A 21,774-nucleotide genomic window follows, 5' to 3' on the forward strand; every position below is an offset into this window, starting at 1 on the left:
CTGTCTTTATAATATTCGTACCTACTGAGAGTTGTTGACTAAGTCAATGCGAATGCAAGCTGTCTTTATCCTACTGAGCGTGGTTGACTAAGTCAATGTGCATGCAAGCTGTCTTTATAATATTCGAACCTACTTGACTAAGTCAAGTAAGTATAGAAAGGCCGCGTAAGCAATTTAACAGAAGATGACGGTAAGAACCACTCGATGTACAAAGAGTAATATTAAGGACAATTATTGTCACTAAAAAGTCTTTTTTTCTTTTAAACGACATCTGAAACCACAGTGCATTCATACCTTGGGAAACCACAGTGCACATGCGCGCTACACAAAAAGACAAAATATCGGGGACTTAAACTTGGGACAGTGCATTCATACCTTGGGAAACCACAACAGTCATCTTCATCCTCTGAATTCTCTTGTATTGTACTTTGTATACACCCTCTCAACAAAACCATGGCTGAACTTGCCTTTCCTTTGGCAACCAGACTCATTGAAAAGCTCGGCTCCATTGTTTCTGAGGAAATTTCCTTGGCATGGGGCGTTAAAGCTGATCTGCAAAAGCTTGGGAACACAATGTCCATCATCAAAGATGTTCTCTTGGATGCTGAACAGAAGCAAGCTCATAACCAGCAGCTACGCAGTTGGCTACGACAGCTTAAACATGTGTTTCTTGATGCCGAGGATTTGTTGGATGAGTTCGAGTGCGAAGCTTTGCGGAGGCAAGTGGTGGAAACATTTCATCCCACAACCGGAAAGGTACGCGGTTTCTTCTCTCGTTCTAATCCAATTGCATTCCGTTCGAGAGTAGGTCATGAAATCAAGGAGATTAGAGAGAGGTTAGATGAGCTCAAGTCCAATAAGGCTATATTTGATTCTCTCACTAGTATTGATCATCATGGAGGTGGTGGTGATCATCATGAAAGACCCTTCGTTCCTGCTTCAAAGGTTATTGGTAGAGAGTCTGAGAAGGAAGAAATTGTAAATCTGTTGATGCAACAAGATGATCAAAGTGGGAATTCTAATAATAAAGTCTCTGTCATTCCGATAGTGGGGATTGGTGGTTTAGGGAAGACCACACTTGCCAAGTGGGTGTACGATGATAAAAGGGTCGTTGGGCATTTCGAATTGAGGATGTGGGCATCTGCTCCGGTGGACTTTGAACTTACTAGATTGACAAGACTGATTCTTGGTTCTGCATCAAATACAGAGATCAGCGATAAATTGACTCCGGATCTGTTGCAAGGAAAGCTACGTGAAGCTTTAAAGGATAAGAAATTTCTGCTTGTCTTGGATGATGTTTGGAATGATGATGCTTTGAAGTGGAGTCAGTTGAGAGATCTATTGACAGAGGGAGCCAAGTCAGGAAGTAAGATTTTAGTGACGACAAGAAGTACCGCAGTTGCTGAGATCATGGGTACCATTCCAGCAAACATTAATTTAGAATTTCTTTCTTTCGAGGATTGTTTGTCTTTGTTTGTAGAATGTGCTTTTAAAGAGGGACGTGATAAAGACTATCCTAACCTCTTTGAAATGGGAAAGGATATTGTCGGAAAGTGTGGAGGGGTTCCATTGGCAGTGAAAACTTTAGGGAGTCAACTATACTCGAAGATTGATGAGCGGGAATGGAAATTGGTGAGAGATTCTGAGATATGGGAATTGAAACAAGAAGATGATGGTCACATTTTACCTGCTTTGAGATTGAGTTATACCCGATTGCCTCCTCATTTGAGACAATGTCTTGCTTACTGCTCCCATCTTCGAAAGGATATGATTGAATTTAATAGTTATGATTTGATCAGATATTGGATGGCACATGGAATCCTTGATCAGTATTGTGTTCATGGGAATATGGAGTTGGAAGACATCGGAGAGCTGTATTTTAAAGATTTATGGGCGAGATCCTTCTTTCAAAACGTTATTGATCTTGATATGTTATACAAATTTGATATGCATGATCTTACCCATGATCTTGTACAATCAGTTGCACAAGGTGAGTGTCTTACAGTGAAGTCTGCAAACACCAAAGACATATCTGAAAATGTTAGACATTTGACATTGTTGGAAGCTGGCCAAAATGTTTCAACGACCCTGCAAAAGTTGAACAAAGTGCGGACTATAACAGCAGAGGAAACAAAGATTGATGAATCCTTCATGTGCACTTGTTTTTCAAGATTCAAGTATTTGCGAGTGGTTGAGTTAATTAAATGTTCATTACAAGTGTTGCCAAGTTCCATTGGTTCCCTGAAACGTTTGAGATATCTGAACTTGGATTCAAATGAAGCAATAACGAAACTCCCTAATGCAATTTGCAGACTACAGAGCTTGCAAACTCTATGTCTTGGTGATTGTGAGAATCTTGAAGAGTTGCCCAGAGATATAAGCAAATTGATCAGCCTCACATCACTTAAATTAACCACAAAACAAACAAGTTTTCCAGAGAATGGGGTGGGATGCTTGAAATCACTTCGATCTCTTTGTATTATCGGTTGTAGTAATTTAACCTCTTTGCCGCGTGAAACGAGCTATCGTGCTTCCTTACAGACTCTGTTGATATCAGGATGCGAACAACTGGATCTGGGGAATGTAAACTATCAAGGAACTCCACTGAGGCTCCAAAAATTGTTTATTCACAATGTACCCCGGATGGTGGCATTGCCTGGATGGTTTCAAGGAGCGGCTAACACCCTTCAAGTCTTGCATATTGGTAAGTGTAAGAATTTGGAGGCACTACCTGAGTGGTTGGCAAGTTTCACATCACTCACAAAGTTGGTTCTATATTCATGTCAGAAATTGTCGTCTCTGCCAGAGGGGATGCGTTCTCTTATCTCCTTAAGAGAACTTGTAATTGATGATTGTCCTGAATTGGAGAGGAGATGCCAGCGCGACATTGGAGAAGATTGGCCCAACATTTCTCATGTGCCACATGTTTCCTTTCACTTGGTCTAATGATTTCTTGATATATAATATATGCGAACAAGGGGGGTCTTCTCTCGTGTTTGTTATATACTAATATTATTCCTAGTTTCTTTCCTCAGTTGTCTCAGTCTTTCTTTCTTTTCCTTTGTTCGTTTGTTTTCTTGTGTCTGGGTACTTATTGGGTTGTGTTTTATTTAGTTTGGATTGTTTCATGCTTAGATCAGTTTGATTTTATTTTTTTCGAGTTGTGGAGTGGACGACCAAAAATAAAACAATCGTCTTTGTAAATAATAGTTGTGGATATGCGTGGCGTGTTGTGCACAACGACTTTGTTTACTTTCTTTGCATCACTTGCTAATTCCAGTGTTGTATATATGCAATGTGATGAATGATTTCATCCTTAACATCTTCTCAGACTACCTTAATATTATGATAATCTTTATTTATTTATTTATTTATTTATTATTATGAGGTGTCTCCTGCACTTATTGTTGAGGAATGCAAGCCACGCATGTTGAGAGCCAGATCCTCATACTAAAATTTTCATTTTTCATTTTTCGTTTTCATCTTTTCTTATCATTCTTTTTCATTGACCAATTACATCACCCCACATACATTGCACTTCAATCCCAAAATTTGCATCTAGGACCTCTTGACTTGGAACTAGCAGGTCAAATCTTGCGTTCCGCCACTGACCTAGTCCGAGCCTCGGTACATCCAACCAGTTGTGGATCCAAGAATTTTTCGTGTTGGGAGCAGAATGTGGAAGTGCAAAGCATTTAGTTTTAAGATAAAGATAATAAATTTCTAGAACGCACGCCAAAAGAATTGTACCCAAGATAGACATATGGAATGAAACAAAATTTATATAATTAGAGATATATTTGCCAATAGCTTTGTCCCTTTTAGATCCATCACTTATTTTTGTCAACAGATTGCCCCCTTCCTAATTTCTCTCAGGACTTTTCTCAAGGACTTTGCCCCCTTCAAGCAGAACTTTCAAAGGACATTAGAGCATTTCCAGCAGTCAAATCCTTGCCATGGCAAGGGGGGGACTAGGGCTGACACTATTCACGTGAATAGTGGCTGCCCTTGCCATATTAAGCTATGTGTGTTTCCAGCAGTCAAACCCTTGCCATGGGAACTACTATTCATTTTTTTGTTTTTTTCACAACTTTTTTTACTTAAACAATTATTTTGGATAATATTTTCGGGTAAGATTTTTGGGTTCCTACGTGACAATACTATTCATATCGGATAAGATTTTCGATTTCAAATTTAAGATAAATTTCAAAAATCAAATTTCAGATAAATTTCAAATTTCAAATTTAAGATACATTTCAAAATTTGAATAATAGTATAAAGAAGAATAAAATGTACGAGGATTTGGTGTTAAAAGTGAAGAGTATTGGTTGGTATTTATAGAGAAAAAAAATTCAATATTTTTTTAGTATTTTTTTTTTAAAATTTTAATTTTTTTTCATTTTTTTATTGCAAAAAAATTGGCTGCCGTTGGATTTGAGGAAAAATTCTGATCAGACAGCCAGAACGCGACACATGGCAGAGTAATACTGTAGCGATGCATTGTAGCGCTGCACTGTAGCGGTACTGTAGCGCTGACGTCATCGTAACGTCAGCTCGCCCTCGTTTTGAACCTGGGGCTGGACTTGCCCTCGGGCTAGCTCAGTTCGCTGGGTCCCACCTCCTGCCCAGGCTGCATTTTGCTGCTGGAAACATGTTTTTGGCCTAACCCCCCCCCCCCCAGCCTGACCTGCTGGAACTGCTCTTATGGGAGACTTCAAGGGTAGCAATAAAAGGTGAGTAGGGGGCTATAGCCTTCACTCGTCCCTTGTTAGATCTACCACTGCATCCAATTCACCAAAAATTCATCCTAACTTCAAAAGACCCACCGAAAAATTCTACAAGTTCTTTGTAACATGCATGTTCATTTTTATGACCTCAAATCCATAATTTGACCCCGAAAATAAATTCATTTCCACATTCCTTATATTACTAAACAATTTTCAGTTTTTTCTTTTATTTGAAAACAGAAAATAGTTATATAGTTTTTTTTATGTTTCCAGTAAAAGAAAACTAAAATGGTTATCAAAGAAGACTTACATTAATTGGGTATTAATTTACCTATCATATTTTGCCTCAAGAACTTAATTACTTAGTTTGAGAATACTAGTCCAAGGCTAAACTCACCCAATAAAAAGAAATAATCCAAAGGGAAGAAGAATGAGGACCAGTTGACCCATAGCCCAAAACCTTCATAACAAAATTCCACGTAGCCATGAATTGTTCAAGCCCTAAGTTTTGGGCCATACTAAAGTTGACCAGACGGTATGGGCTACCCAAAAGTCATGATGTGTATAAATGTCATGTTAACTGTTTTTAAATTTGAGTAGGAGAAGTAGACCTCAATTAAGCTAGTTGGCTATTGCAATGAGCTCGTCTCTTTGCGCTACAATTTGAATTCCCCTTCTTGTCAAAAATATATATATATTAATACGGATCATGAGCCTTTGTATTTAGTTCTTGTACATTTACTCGCATTTAATAATATTTAAGCCATTCAAATAATCTAACCGTTTAAGACATGACACATGACATGTTAGTAAACTTTTAAAATTAATATAAAAAAATTAAGATTCAATTTAAAATTAAAAGAATATAAAATCACAAAATTTAGATTGAAAACCAACTCCCCCTACCCACCACTACCCACGCCAACGCTGCCCAAGCCAGCATACAAGCTGCCATTTCACTGTCTCTTTTTCTGGCCAAGCCTAACCCTGAGAAGCCACAAATCTATCCCCCCCCTCCCTCCAAAATCATGATATAAGCAGGGTGTCAACACAAATCAAAATACTGTATGTGGGAACATGGAATTTTATTTGTACAAACACTTTCGGTTATAATTATTTTTTTGTTCAATTGAGTACACTGAGAAGAGCGATGAGTGGAGAGGTTGATTGTTGGAATAATATACCAATCTATTTTGATCTTTCATATAATACTTTAGGTTATAAGTGGATGGATTAGTTTTGATTTATATGTGTTTTTACCAACCCCTTTTCCCCACCCTCCCCTACCTCACTCCAGATTTCCCTTCACCTCCCCAATTCCTCCCAGTCCCCTCCCCCCTCAAAGAAGGGTGTGTGGTTTTTTAGTTTATGTTTCATTTTTTTAAATTTTAACAATAAAACATTTGTTAATTTTAAACAATTTTTCTAATATAATATATTTTTTAAACACTTACATTGTTGATGTGTCATGTCTTAAACAGTTAGATTATTTAAATGGTCTAGATATTGTGAAATGCAGGTAAAATGCACGAAAGCTAAATATAAAAGCTCGGAATCCATATTAATACAAGCGATAGTTGGCAAAAAATAAAAAATAAAAGAGATTTGAGTAAATTAATTTTTTAAACTATTGTTTGTATTATTAAAAAAATAAAATAAAAGAGATTTATGGATGAGAAATAGGCTTCATGAATATGAGTGATAGAGTGGGACTGGAAAATACATGAGAGAGAGAGAGAGAGAGAGAGAGAGAGAGAGAGAGAGAGAGAGAGAGAGGACATTTGTGCCCTAAAGAGGTGAGACAATCCATGATACAAGGGTCATGATGCATGTCTAGTAAAGGGAGAGCCCAATCTCAATCAATAGAGATTCCACAGTGAAAAACCATTAGCTTTTCCAGTCCTTTTTTATTTTCTTTCTTTGTGGTCATACTCATATGGATGACAATCCCCTAAAGTGGTTTCCCCACACCATCACTCATGCACATGCCATTGGTAGAGTAGAAGGTGGGGGGGTGGAGTCATGTCCTTCGAAAGTGAAAAAAGGGTGATTGATTAGGGGGGAAGGGAAGGTGGTGGTGGTGGGATGGCCTCTACCCAACATCCATAGTACAACAAACAGGATTTTGTTGATGCAATGCAACCACAAATTTCCTTTTGACTGTTCTCTCTCTCTCTCTCTCTCTGAGAGGACCCATTCAAATCAAAGAAATTATGATCAATATTAATACAGGAAAGGCCTATTTTTCCCCCTATAATAAAATGGCGCATAAACAAATGATGAGCACTATGAATTCCACATAAACAGTTTCTAAAATCCATTCAAGAGGTTTATAATTTTGTTCGTTAGTTTCAGAATTGCAAACTAGGTTTAGTGTGACATCATCCTTTTGTGTAATTGAATCTTTCTAAACCATCTTTTACATGCTTGTCTGCCAGTGATAAACTTAGAAATGTTGACATGAATCAACTAACTCCCGATCGAGTGGTATTTCACTTCCTGATGTTAAAAACAATGATAATAAATGACAGCCAAACAAAGTATGTTTACATGCACACAAAAATGACCATTGTTAATACAATGCAATTTGGCAGGTAATCCAAGCTTCATGCTTATAAAATTATAGCCAGGAGGAGTAATAAGGCATTAGGAAAAAGGCATTTCCATGACCATATCCTAATGCAGTTTTTTATTTTATTTTGTACTCCACACCCTAAAATCAACCATGCCATGAAATCCCATATATATTTTATTTTTAAACGTCACATTCTAATCAACCTCACCACTATGGCATCCTCTAAGGGATGCCAAAATGTGGTACACTTTGAAATTTTCAATCTACGAAAGTTCATAAAATACGTCATTTATTTACAGTAATTGAACATTTATGAATTTTTAAAAAGAATTTGGAAAGTGATGAGCATATTGCCTTAACATAATTCTTCTTTTATGAATAAATAAATATTTATAGTTATTGTATTATAGTTGAATAAAAAGCGACGAAGTATGAACACAACCAGAGTATTCTAAATCTTCGTATGTAATCCTTGATCCCTGCAGAATTCCCGGCTTGATTTAGGTTGGTTGTTGTTTTCTTCTTTATTTGTTAATCGAGTGGTTTGTTATTGTTTATGCATATAAATAACAACTCATTATAGTTCTATAATGACTAATATGAATGAAATAATAATTATTAATAATAACATATAATTGCTTTCATTTTACTTTAGACTTTTTCGGTCTTGTTTTTTACAGGGAAGTTGTTTGATCTTTAAACTCCATGATCGTGTACCAATAAGCTTTTATAATTTTAATAGTATTTCTCTTCTCAATATTGTCAGATGTTCCAAATGCAATTTTTCTCTCCCGTTAATTAAAAAAACAATTCACCTCATGACAACATATTTTTATGCACAAAATCTAGGATGAGATTGATCTTATATTTTTTCCTAAATTTCTGCTAGGACTCTATAATGTCTTTAATCTTGTCCACAAAAGAAAATGTTACAAGAAGAAAGATTTTCCTAGAGCAAGGTATGTGACTTTTCTGGCGTTTCCATGTACGCTTTAGCCTTTATATTATATAAGGAAAATGATTTTCCCACTTCCCTTTTATCCACTTACACTCTTTTTTGTTTAGAAAAATAAACTGTAAGTGGATAAAAAGGGAGTGGGAAAATCATTACCCTCATATAATATATTAATAGTGTGAGTAGATAAAAGGGGAGTGGGAAAATCAGTACTCTTATATAATATGTTTTTGTTTATAAGATCATACAATATGTTAGCTCAGCCTAGTCCTACACAGACATGATATGTCCCTTCTTGTCTTGGAGAGATGCCACACTCTTGACCCATTACTGGGGGGTCCCATACACCACATCAAATTATTCATGTTGGCCCCTCCTTTGTTTTTGTTTATGGAGGAGATTTGAATTTGGACATGAGGAGGATGGAATTTGATGGCCAGGAGGCTGAAAAAGTTTACAAATTCAATAATTTGCAGTGTTTCAAATTCCAGAGCTGCAAAAAGTGATGCTGCGGATATATTAGGTTTGCTAATTTTGAAAGCATTCTAACAAGATACATCTAAGCCTTTATAACTATCAATCTTTTTTTCTTTTATACAAAAAATATTGAGGGAAGAAGATTCAAACACATGACCTCGGGTACATGGATAATTACTCTTAATCACTTGAACTACAAGCTTCTTTCATAATTCGGATTGAGAGCATCAGAACCTTTGCGTGGAGGAGGGAAATATGTATTAGGGGGCTGATTACCATATTAGTTAGAAAGTGTTTAACATTTGGTTTACATGATGCTTTTAGATTTGGACATTAAAAATATGCTATTCAACCATCTGTAATGTATATTATTACTCTTTGGGTCACTTTTTTTTTGGATTGGAAATTATGGTTTTCTTCCAAATTAAATTAATAAAATATGAGAGATGCTGTGAGAGAGGAATGATAACACTAACACAGAAGCAAAGGAACAATTAAAAGACAAAGTGGGCTTTCCAAAGTGGGGTTTGAAAATTATGACAAATTAAGACATAAAATAATGGAGCATTTCTAGGTTAATTAACAACACTTTTGTGTGTGTAAGATCTAGAGCACCAACTGCAGCAAGCTGCAAGACCTAGGAGAATCTGCCACTGTGCCACTTTGTTGTAGCCCTTACATGTACATGTTGTCCCATCCTCTTTTGGACAGCATTGTCACATTGACACGTTACTTGATTTATCATCCCTTAAATAAAAAAAACCATCTGATTACCCTCCCACTCCCACTCTCTGCTTCCAAGAGATTGTCTTTCCCAACAAGTGCTTATTGCCCAATTCCATATGGTAAGGGTATTCTAAGCACTTAGGTGTATTGGATATGTATATATCCATGTTTTAAACAAAATGATCACACGTGCTCCTACGTTATTGAAGTAATATTTATTGTTTAGTTGTTTCACTTAAGTGACGCTACACATAAAAGGGCATATCGAGAGTATACAGAGATGAAAGTCTTGTGTTAATAGTGTCTACTTAAGTGACGCTCCCATGATTTCTGCTTGTTTAGATAATCTTGCAGGTTTCTAGAGACAACTAAACTACATGAAAAAATTGAGTACTGACCACTGGTATTGTCAAAAATTCCCATAACACTGAAAATGTCTATGTTAGGCTGTGCACATCATGTGAAACATATATAACCCACATGGAAGGAATCCTAGGTTTACTTGTGGCTTATGTCTGCACGTATTTGTTTCCTTCAAATCAATAAGATATTTGGAGTGGTTGGTTGCTTTGATTTTGAATAGCTGTTGGCTCTTAGTTTCTATTTTATTTTCACGTTATTCTTTCCTTATAAAAAAAATAGTTTATGTTTTTCTATAAAATAAAATAAACTTTATTTTCCATATGCTTTTCAAATGATAGAAAAAATTATGTATACAATGCATAAAGCTTCAAGTGGGAGAGAGGATAGGAACAAATTGCCAAGACATATGACCTTCATACTTCAACTCATATATAGATGATATTCAGTTATTATAAAAGAAATGCCCACAAATGTTATGTATATAAGAAATGCAGTTATTGTGGGTGAAGAAAGAATGGTGATAGTTATTTCAAAGAAGGATAGAGTGGTGAGAAAATTGTATTTTTACCCTTTATTATGTTTGTTTTTCTTTCATTTATTAAGGATAAGAAAAGTTATTTTCGAAAGTGATTCTTTTTAGATCGTTTTAGTCTTTTGGTTGGCTCAGGTCACTGAGAAAGTTTTACCCATGTTTGCCATATTGCTATTGGGATGACTCCTTTTACAATTTGTGTGATTTCTACTATGTTTTATTTATTTATTAATTTAATAAAATTCTATTGCATTTTTTATAAAACAAATGGGCAAACCTAGACATATGAATTTTTTTCTTATATAAAATTGAGTATAAACAATGTGAACATATAAATTACTACATTTTCATATATATATTTCCCTTCTGTTGAGGGATCCCTCAAATATTTTATTTGAGGGATACCATTTAGGGTACCATATGAATTTTTCTTCAACGATCCAAACCATCTATTTTTTAAGTCTATATTCATAAATCATCCTTGCAAAAAATTAGACAAATTGGAAACCTTTTCGACATCCAATTGTGTCCTACAAATCAATGAACACTATACTTTAAGAAAGTATTAAAATTTCAAGAACTCAATTGAGTAGTCAAATGATATCGGATTCAAGTGATTTTTTTATAGAGATGATCTTTGAATGATTATCTAAAAATTAGACGGTTTGAATTAATGAAATACAATGTGAAGTAGAGCTATATATATATATATATATATATATATAACTATAGATGTTATTATTGTCTTTCTCTTTTCCACAATTGAAAGCCGCTTTAAGCTGCATCCACTTGAAATATATAGCCAAAAGGGAAGTGCACAAGAGTCAAGGCAATGAGTGATGCCAAGTAACCAAGTTCAAAAGTTTAATGGGCTCTTAAAAGCACAAGTGCCAAGCCAACCCCCTTTTATGCATTGGTTAACAAAGAATATGCTCGGCGGACCTACATGTTTTATGTACTAAAAATAACCATTTAAAATTCACATGGTACTTGCTTCCTAAAATTAAAAATTATATAGTACAATAAATTTACAAAACAAAATGATTCATCTTTTCCTTTTCCCTTTCTCAATTGTTGTAAAATTTGCCAACATGACTACTATTTATTCATAATTTTTTGCACCTTAAATTAATAATGGCAGCTATACATAGGGATTATGCAAAATATTTAGGGTTGTACAGGATCCAAATCAATTCGCCAAAATCGATCAATTCAATCCAATTCAATTCAATTTTATTGGTTCTGATAATATTGACAGATTGGATTGGATCCAAAAAATGAAAAATTGATTGGATTGGTTTGGTTAGCAGATCTAGAGTTTGAAATCCAATTCAAACTGAACCGATCCAACTTTTTAAAAAAATATGCAAATATTTACCTTTTCTAGTGTTAGAACTTAAACCACCTTTCACATTCCACTTACACACCAACGCACCAACACAACTTTGTTCATATTCTTTCGATAAAAATATATTAATATAGCATAAAAATTCTAGATTTCTAACTTATTGTGTTGACTTTAGTGTTTCTTTTTCAAGGAATTGATGTAACTTGAACTCTAAAATTTATTTATGACTATAACATGGTATTTTCTAAAATTTATTTATGTCTAGATTTCTAACTTTTGGTGTCGAACTTCGTGTTGTAGTGCTGTTTTCTATCAGATTGAATTCTATACGATTATCTTTGCGATTATCATATTTTCATACAAACCAATCATCCAATCCAATCCAATTCAATGTACATTGGATTGGATTAGATCGGATTGTAAAATCTCAAATTCAATAAAATATTGGATGAAATTGGATTAATAAAAATTCATTGGTTTCGAACCAATATACACCACTAAAAATTTTGAATATAAAATTTTTATTTTATTTTATATATATATAATGAATTAGAAGGCAAGAGTCAAATTTTGACCAAATAGTCATCTTCAACTTCATCACCCTTTCTTTTAGAGATTTTCTATTTAAACCCCACACTTCTCTTAGTTCACCCCATGTTCTAAGTTTACCCCATATTTTAATTTAAATTTTCACAATTTCTAAGAAAACCCTACTATCTTCCCAAACTACCCTTAAATATACCCCAAACTAAAAAAAATAAGAAATAAAAGAGATTTTCTATTTAAACCCCACAATTTTCTTTGTTCCCAACAAAAAAAAACACAAACTAATAGAACCCTAAACCCTAAATTTAATACTTTCTAGAGAAAGAGAACAACTTTACCTCTCTCCAAGAACTGTAATTGGAATTCCAACACTTGGGTATTGTTGAGTTGATAATCAACAAGCCTTTCCATCAACTCCCAAGTATATTTACAGAGATGTGCTCGTCAATTTTCTATGTCTTTAAAAGAGAAGAGTAATCTAGCAATAGGATGTAGAGGAGTTTGTATTTTTCTAAAACTTGATATGAAGAGTGGTGGGGTGTGGGGTGTGTGTATAGATGTACTAGGGTTAATTATTAAGTTGGATGACCTTTTTGTCTTTTTACACAATAAAGATAAGTGCGGGGTTTAAATAGAAAATCTCTTCTTTTATTGTCTTTATACAAGAAATATTAGAAAAGTGGAATTGAATACAAGATATTAAATAATGTGGCTATTCTTAACTACTAGAGCTACAAGCCCATTTATCTCGTTAATACTTTGTATAGGTAGACGTATTAATATGGTAAAGGCAGTACGGGTTAGGTAGGCCCTATGCAGCAGCAGCCTTGATAGTTCATTCACTCATCACTGCCCATTCCTCGTGAAAGCCTACGTGACAAACAATTTCATCTCACTTCCCTACTCCACTACTCCTCAAATCTCTCTCTCTCTCTCTCTCAGAGACAAAGAGAAACACCTGGTCCGTGAAACCCTGTAACAAAACATTGTACTCTGTCCTCTTTGCTCATCACTTACTCTTCTTCCTTTCATTTCACAAAAGCCTTGCCTCTGGAGTCATTTTCTTGTTTGGCCTTGCAATCATGGCTGTTTTATAACTAAGGACATGGGCATTTTCCATGTATAATTACAACCCATGTTCCATAATGCAATCATGTTTGTAGCTCTTTTGTTTGCTTCCTCTTGTTTTGGTCTGTAGCTCTTACTTTCATTTGGGTCTTGAGTTCCAATCCTGAAAAGAAAAGCCTTTGATTGGTGTGCTTTGTTTTCTCTTGTTCCCCTCAAGATGAAGGTATCGGTTTGCTCTGTATGCAATGCCAATGCCTTTCTTTGAAGGAATCTGAAATGGGTATTTTTGGAAAAGGTGACGACTGATTTGGGGTCATGGGTTTTCATGGCATTTTCATGGTGAATTCCTTGAATGGTTTTTTGGGTTTGATTCTCTGATCAAGAAAAGGAAAACTGATCTTTGGTTCCAAGTTCAGAAGCCAAAAAGGAAATCATTGAAGAAAATAAAGGTGGGTTTTGGAAGGTGAAGGGGTTCTATGCCCTTGTCACTGTTTGGGAGTTTGGAGAAGAAAGTTGAGTTCTTTTGCACAGAGGAAGTGTTCCTACTTTAAAAGAAGACAACCCAACAATGGCAGTTTTGTGCTTGTTATGCCTTCTTCTAGTTGGGTGCTTGTCTGAGTCTCAGCTTGTGGGTGCTCAGCTTCATGATCTAACTACATTGTCAGCCATTAACGAAGAACTTGGTGTACCTGGTTGGGGTGCCAACTTTTCAGATTATTGTTCTTGGCCTGGCATTAGCTGCGGTTTGAACCATTCTATGGTGGAAAAGCTTGATCTTTCTCGTCATAACCTCCGAGGTAATTTGACTCTTATTTCTGAGCTTAGAGCTTTGAAGAGGCTTGACCTCTCTTATAATGATTTCCAGGGATCAATTCCTTCAGCTTTTGGAAACTTATCTCAGCTTGAATTTCTTGATTTGTCTTTGAATAAGTTTGGAGGTTCCCTTCCACCAGAGCTGGGTAATCTCAGAAACCTTAGATCATTGAACCTGTCCAATAACTTGCTTGTGGGAGAAATACCAGATGAAATTCAGGCCCTAGAGAAGTTACAGGATTTTCAAATTTCTAGTAATAGGTTGAATGGCACTATCCCAAAGTGGGTGGGCAATTTGACCAATTTGAGGGTTTTTACTGCCTATGAGAATAAATTGGAGGGTAAAATTCCAGATAATCTAGGCTCAATTTCTGAGCTTGAATCGTTGAATCTGCATTCTAACCAGCTAGAAGGTCCAATTCCCAAAAGTATTTTTGCTTCTGGGAAGCTGGAGTTTTTGGTTCTGACCCAGAACAGACTGAGTGGAGACATTCCTGAAGAAATGGGAAACTGCAGTAGCCTATCTAGTATCCGAATCGGGAACAATGATCTTATAGGTAGCATTCCTCATTCAATTGGGAATATTAGTGGCCTCACCTACTTTGAAGCAGACAACAACAATCTTTCTGGTGAGATTGTTCCAGAATTCTCCAAGTGCACTAATCTCACCCTCCTAAATTTAGCCTCAAATGGATTTACTGGGAAGATTCCTCCTGAGCTTGGACAGCTTATGAATCTGCAGGAGTTAATTCTCTCTGGTAACAGTCTGTTTGGAGAGATTCCCAAATCAATTCTTGGGTGCAAGAATCTTAATAAGCTCGACCTAAGCAATAACAGAATCAATGGTAGCATACCAAATGATATCTGCAACATGTCGAGATTGCAGTACTTGCAGTTGGGTCAGAATTCCATAAGGGGGGAGATACCTCATGAGATTGGAAACTGTGTTAAACTGCTTGAGTTGCAAATGGGAAGAAACTATTTGACTGGCAGTATCCCTCCTGAAATTGGTCGAATAAAAAACTTACAGATAGCCTTAAATTTAAGCTTCAATCATCTCAGGGGACCTCTTCCCCCTGATTTAGGTAAACTTGACAAGTTGGTTTCTCTTGATGTCTCCAATAATCAGCTCTCTGATATCATTCCAACTGCATTTAAGGGGATGTTAAGTTTAATAGAGGTCAATTTCTCCAACAATCTGTTCACTGGCCCAGTACCCACATTTGTACCATTTCAGAAGAGTCCGAATTCCAGTTTTCTTGGCAATAAAGGGCTTTGTGGAGAGCCACTGAGCTCCTCATGTGGAAATTCTAACAGTGGTGGCCATGCAAATGACCATCACAGGGTTTCTTACAGGATCGTACTGGCCGTTATTGGTTCTGGTTTGGCAGTTTTTGTATCTGTAACCGTAGTGGTTCTGCTGTTCATGATCAGAGAGAGACAGGAGAAGGCAGAAAAATCTGCAGGGACTGAAGATGAGGAAGCCAATAATGTACCCGCGATAGTGGCAGGGAATGTCTTTGTTGAGAATCTCAAACAAGCAATAGATCTTGATTATGCTGTTAAAGCAACTCTGAAGGATTCAAACAAGCTCAGTACTGGGACTTTTAGCACAGTTTACAAGGCTGTTATGCCATCTGGGCTGATTCTATCAGTGAAGAGACTGAAATCCATGGACAGGACAATCATTCATCACCAGAACAAGATGATTAGAGAGCTTGAAAGGCTGAGCAAACTCTGTCATGATAACCTAGTGCGTCCTATCGGATTTGTTATTTACGAAGATGTTGCTCTTTTGCTGCATCATTACTTGCCCTATGGGACATTGTGTCAGCTTCTTCATGAATCTACCAAGCTACCTGAATATGAACCTGACTGGCCAACAAGACTTTCTATTGCCATCGGAGTTGCAGAAGGGTTGGCCTTTCTTCATCACGTGGCAATTATCCACCTTGATATTTCTTCTGGTAATGTTCTTCTTGATGCTAACTTCAAGCCATTGGTCGGAGAGATTGAGATATCAAAGCTCTTGGATCCATCCAGAGGCACAGCCAGTATAAGTGCAGTTGCAGGCTCCTTTGGATACATTCCTCCAGGTATATTAATAGTTTGATACAGTTCAATTTTCAATCCTTTCATTTGGTAGCTTTGTTAGTGTTCTATCTTATATGCAGCCATGAATTTTCAATTCCAACTTTCCCCTTCTTTCTTTCTCTCGCCCTTATTACTAATCATGTTTTCTGTTTTCTCTCTCTTCTATCATCAGAATATGCATATACAATGCAAGTTACAGCACCCGGGAACGTCTACAGCTATGGTGTTGTTTTGCTTGAGATCCTTACAACCAAATTACCAGTAGATGAGGCCTTCGACGAGGGGGTGGATTTGGTGAAGTGGGTGCATAATGCTCCATCAAGAGGTGAAACCCCAGAGCAGATTCTCGATGCAAGGCTTAGCACAGTTTCCTTTGGTTGGCGGAAAGAAATGCTCGCAGCACTGAAGATTGCACTACTCTGCACTGACAGCATACCGGCCAAACGACCCAAAATGAAGAAGGTTGTGGAAATGCTTCAAGAAATAAAACAGAACTGATGGATACTCGGCCATTTGATCTTTTATGTCATGAACCCATCAGATCAAGGCTCTTTTGTTGATGTGAAGTTGAAACCCCAGGGGAAGTGGTCGTGTTTAAATTTTACTCAGGCTGGGTTGGTTTCAGATCATCCATCTCCTTGCTATGTGTTCAAGTGAAATGGCGCTTGTGTTGATGCAGGAATTGGTGGTGGATGAATATGCAAGGAGAGTCCTCCCATAGGAAAGGGTTATTCTTGAGTTTCTTTTACATATTAGGTCCCAAGTATAATGTTGTAGTTCCTGGTTTTGAAATTTTTTATGTGAAGGTGCATATCAACAATCATTTACAGTTTCTCGCTTTAATCATGTTCAATCCTTAATTACCTGATTATCCAAAGGAAAAATTGTCAAGATCTGAGTTCAAATCACTCAGATCATCATTTGAGTTGTGGTTGGTGGGAAATCTTCATCCACATGGGAAGTGTTTTTTCACATAATTTGTTGAGGCCATTCATTCTATGTTCTCAGGTAATTCATCTGTTTATTGTGAAGGGGATTAAGTGAAATGGCTGATTGTATTATATTTACTCATGAGTTGTTACTTACTTATTTTATTTTGTTTTATTTATTTTAAACGAGTTTTTGTTGCTTATTTCGCCCTGCGATTACAATACCGAATTTTCTGGTCTTCAAATTTTGTGGAATCTAAAAATCTGGGAAAACAAATGGCCACATCAACCTCGCTCATTTCTATCCACTGAAATATTCCATATCAACTAGGGACTAAAATCTGGGAGAGCTTGTGGTGACTTTAATATTATTGGTGAAACAAATGAGAAGATAAACAAATGGTAATTCAAAAATGGGTTTTTGGACCTGAGATTCAAGATGGCTCACTGAAATTTATTCATATCGCAGAAAGGTTGACAACGTTATCCAAACAACCCAATACCAAAGAACAAAGGAGGAAAGTATATCAAAGCCATTATGTTATGAAATGATGGCTAACCCTTTAGGTATCAAGTCCAGCCTAACATTGTTTAGAACTGGTTACATAAACAGAGTGATGATCATGAAAATCTTCAATCAACACGAGACTTGACAATGAAATTCTGACGACTGATGGGGTTCATGACCACTGGTGGACCGGCAGTACGAGGCCATGCCTGGAACTTCTTGTCAGTTTCTTCCCACCATTCTTTGTTTGCAACAGTTGTTGGAGTAGTTCCTAAGTTAATAAAAATTCACAATAACATCAGACTATTGCACCAAGTATTATGCAACAAGCTTCAAAAAACAGAAACACCAACTTGCCTCCAAATATTTTCTTGTCAGCCATAAGATAGTCGCATGTCCATGCCACAGCAAATGATCCGAATAGAGCAGAAACGATGTATTTTGCAGACATTTTCAAACTGCCACTCAAACATAACCGAGTTGTATGAGAGAAAAAGGCAATGACAATAAAAAAAAGGAAGGCATTCAAACAAACTAAAACCCTATGAACTACTTTAAAATGACTAATTAGTTCCCTAGGCCAATGAGAAACATAACCCAGTTCACTATTAAGTGCTGGGACTAGACAGGGCAAGACCAATTTAAATGGACTAAATGTTCTGTCTTATGTTTGATAAACTTAACAATGGTCGGATTAGATTCGTTAAATTGGACAACTCTTCCGCATATTAGCGACAACAAGTCCCCCTTAGCAAGGAAAAATGCTTCCCTGACCTGGTTTCACTATTTCCCTCTTCCTATCACTCTCCTCATGTCACCTATAGAGAGACGGGAATAGGGGATAGTGAAACCGGGGCATGGAAATTTCTCTCCTCAGCAAGGGTTTGACTCTGACGATGAACTTAACAATGGTGGGATTGGACTCATTAAATTGGACAACTGTTCCATATATCAGAGAATTGCGAGGAAAAATACTTCCCTACCCTAGTTTCACTATCCCCTCTTCCTATCTCTGTCCTCAGGTGGCATGAGTAGAGAGATAGGAAGAAGACGATAGTGAAACCGAGGCAGGGAAGTTCCTCTCCTTCGCAAGGGTGGGAGACTCTACGGGATATGACTGGACACAATCCCAATCCTGTCCAGTCTCAGCCACCAAACGAATGTCCCAAATTAAGGCTCCAATTCAGGTCCACAAAACAAAAGCAAACAATTAACAATGGGTTTGCCGGTTCCTCAGTTAAGAACTGCATCCATGGAAGAACAACGCAGAGAACCTAACACATCCAATAAAACCATTCATTTCCCAAGTGATTCACGAAGATCTGCCCCCCAATATCATTTTCATACAAAAGAATTCATTTTTATAACAAAAAAATTAATTAATCAATATAATCCGGACAGGATTTGGATTTGATTATAACGAATGAACTAATACATCAACGAACGAAGTGAAGATTTATAAAAATAAATAAATAAAAAAAAAAAAAAAAAAACCTGGTGGAGTGTAGCAGATGGAGCAGCAGAAATTTCAGTGGGGACGAAGAGGTGACTTCAAAATTTCTTTCTTCTTCCTTCGTCTTCCTTCTGGATCTGGTTCCTCGAGTTTGCTGGTGCAGCCGTTTCTTTTCAAATAGAAAAACCTAGATTTCCTCTCTGTCCGGAAGAAGAAAGGTTCAGGTGTTATGTGGCCAATTTTTAAAAACTACATTTTGACCCCATATTCGTTATAATGTTCTAAATGACTACATAATTTTCTAAACAATTACATAATAACCCCTAAAAGTATCTTGACCGTAACCTGTGTGTTTTTGACGACGTATCCCGTGGTCAACAAAATGTAAAAGTTAACGATACTTCATTTTCCGTATTGCCAAAATCTGCTGTGACTTTTTTTTTGGGAGATTCACTATTATACCAAATATAAGAGCTTAAATTATAAAAAATAATCCTATATGAAATGGATTTTAGAAACACACCTAAAGCCCATTTACAACTTGCTAAGGACTTGGGGTTGCAACATATATACTTAGAGTCAGATGCACAAGCAGCAATACAGATGGCTTTCCAATGTGATGCAGATTTGGGCTACGAAGGAGTTTTAGTAAATGAAATTCAGGTTTTGGCTAATTCATTTCATAGTTGTGTTGGTCAGTTTCGACCTCGTACTTGTCATCGTGCGGCTCATAGCCTCGCACGTTTTGCACTTTCTATTTCGGACCTTATAGTTTGGATGGAAGATGGACCTGAATGGTTGTCTCCCGTTCTCACTAATGATGTTATGCTTATCTCTTAATGCAATGTTATGATCTGTTTCTCAAAAAAAAAAAAAAACCCATTTACAACATATCAAAAAAGCTTTTAACTTCTTTTAAATTACAAAATTGCCATTGATTTCTTAAAACAAACCCAATCCCAAAACCTCATAAAAAAAAGCACAAAACACTCAATAGGGCATCAAAGTAATTTAATAATCAAAATTAAATTCAATAGGGCTAGCTTTCATTTTTTGGGTGTTTTTTTCAGTTTGTTTATAGAAATTAAATAGTGTATGGTTTATTTATAGTTTTAGTGCTAAGAATGGGTATATGACTAAATATCTTTTTTTTTTTGTCTAAAATCTGCTGTGACTGAATCACTCACAATTTTGCACATAACCAGGTTAATTTCTTAATTTAATAATTCTCATAATGTTCACAGCATAAACCACCCTTATTATTGGATTACAATTCTAAATTCTCTAACATTGTAATTGACTTATATATTATTCGATTTATATATAATAAGTTTGAATATGTAATGCTAGTTGGGGTGCAAGTTGTATTGGAAAATCCGGTTTTGGCCGATTCTGATTCGAAAATTTCTAATTTTGACAAGTTCAAATCAATTTTGACATCTAAAAGTTCCGAAATCCGAAAAAAAAAATTCCTGAAAAAATTGTAATGGAATTGGAATGTATCTCAAGATTCTGAAAATTCCGAAATATATTGCGGTTTCAAATTAGACTACACATAATGATTTATTTCATGTTGAACTAAATATGAGTTAATGACCAAATAGACATAGACGCGTTATTTCATAAAAGATAACAATATCTAAATACTACCATATAATAGTTTTTCTAGCTTTTTTGGCTGTTAGACATGTTTAAAATTTTGAACTGCTTTATGAAATATTTCAAAATTTTAAAAAATTATGAGTTTCCGAATTGGAATGAATGTTGAATTTTTGAATTTTTTTGAAACAATATTGGAAGATAATTTTCATTCCAAAACTTGTTGGATTGGAATTTGAATCTCATGATTCTGTTCTATTTGTAAATTAGAGTTCTCAGGTTCGAACCCCAATAACATCTTAGTTGTGTATGTGAGAGACCCCTTACCCTGTAATTTAGACTATCACTTATACTAAAAAATTATATATATATTAGTTATTGGCCGAATAACATTTTTAATCCCGTAATTTGACTTATTTTCCACTATGGTCCTCATTATTTCCATTTTAGCTTACTCATGTAGTTTTGTTTAGGTAACAATCAAAACTGTAAAATGATTAAATGATATAGACAAATCGATACTATTTTGCGTCGAATATAATAATTCCATGCGGTAATTATATGGCCACATTGAATTTCATTTGTTAATATGATAGAGTATATGATTTGGACTTTGTTTTTTGTTAGGATAAGTTTCATTAAAAAGAAACAGATCATTACATAAAAGCTCTAGTCCAATATATTACAACATAATAAAATAAAACCAAAAGCCCAATATTACCACAAACCCTAGCAACCCTACCAAAGAAGGTTAAAAAAACACCAGCCGTCGTCGTTGCTGCCAAGTTCATCACCACCGCAACCACAAGAACATGGGTTCCATGAAGACACCCGAAAGAACCGACCGGCGAGAATGGGGGCGAAATCGCATCATACTCATATGGTCAGACAATAGATCCATAAGGATTGTAAACTCCCAAAACCCAACAGCCACATCAACCATGGTATGATTTGGACTTGTTTGAAACCAAATTACATGACAAATTTTTAAAATCGAAATAACATGGACCAATGTGAAAAATACGTCAAACTACTGTGACAAAAAATGTAATTCATGTTAG

At 35.9% G+C, this 21,774-nt stretch overlaps 3 protein-coding genes across 3 annotated transcripts; 2 read left to right on the forward strand and 1 right to left on the reverse strand.

The window, feature by feature from the left end:
* Positions 1-283: 283 nt before the first annotated feature.
* Positions 284-3,240, forward strand: LOC110772732 (putative disease resistance protein RGA4). The gene has a single exon (XM_088244844.1). The coding sequence runs from the start codon at positions 454-456 to the stop codon at positions 2,944-2,946; it is 2,493 nt and encodes an 830-aa protein (XP_088100970.1). The 5' UTR covers positions 284-453; the 3' UTR covers positions 2,947-3,240.
* A 9,832-nt stretch (positions 3,241-13,072) lies between these two features.
* Positions 13,073-17,291, forward strand: LOC110744467 (Leucine-rich repeat protein kinase family protein). The gene is made up of 2 exons (XM_021944442.2): positions 13,073-16,226; positions 16,397-17,291. The coding sequence occupies exons 1-2, from the start codon at positions 13,886-13,888 to the stop codon at positions 16,720-16,722; spliced, it is 2,667 nt and encodes an 888-aa protein (XP_021800134.2). The 5' UTR covers positions 13,073-13,885; the 3' UTR covers positions 16,723-17,291.
* A 290-nt stretch (positions 17,292-17,581) lies between these two features.
* Positions 17,582-19,291, reverse strand: LOC110744469 (uncharacterized). Its single transcript, XM_088255892.1, has 3 exons — positions 19,156-19,291; positions 18,019-18,119; positions 17,582-17,932 (listed from the first exon to the last, which is right to left on the reverse strand). The coding sequence occupies exons 2-3, from the start codon at positions 18,110-18,112 to the stop codon at positions 17,787-17,789; spliced, it is 240 nt and encodes a 79-aa protein (XP_088112018.1). The 5' UTR covers positions 18,113-18,119; positions 19,156-19,291; the 3' UTR covers positions 17,582-17,786.
* Positions 19,292-21,774: the final 2,483 nt, after the last annotated feature.

Source organism: Prunus avium, chromosome 7 (genome assembly GCF_965620075.1).
Source record: "Prunus avium chromosome 7, drPruAviu1.hap1.1, whole genome shotgun sequence".
Classification (NCBI taxonomy): domain Eukaryota; kingdom Viridiplantae; phylum Streptophyta; class Magnoliopsida; order Rosales; family Rosaceae; genus Prunus; species Prunus avium.

Bases quoted from the DNA above. Each gene is read 5' to 3' on its own strand.
- LOC110772732 (XM_088244844.1), top strand. From the start codon at position 454: ATGGCTGAACTTGCCTTTCCTTTGGCAACCAGACTCATTGAAAAGCTC.
- LOC110744469 (XM_088255892.1), bottom strand. From the start codon at position 18,112: ATGTCTGCAAAATACATCGTTTCTGCTCTATTCGGATCATTTGCTGTG. The intron at 17,933-18,018 runs GCAAGTTGGTGT...TTATTAACTTAG, and splicing joins TGACAAGAAAATATTTGGAG to GAACTACTCCAACAACTGTT.
- LOC110744467 (XM_021944442.2), top strand. From the start codon at position 13,886: ATGGCAGTTTTGTGCTTGTTATGCCTTCTTCTAGTTGGGTGCTTGTCT. The intron at 16,227-16,396 runs GTATATTAATAG...TTCTATCATCAG, and splicing joins CTTTGGATACATTCCTCCAG to AATATGCATATACAATGCAA.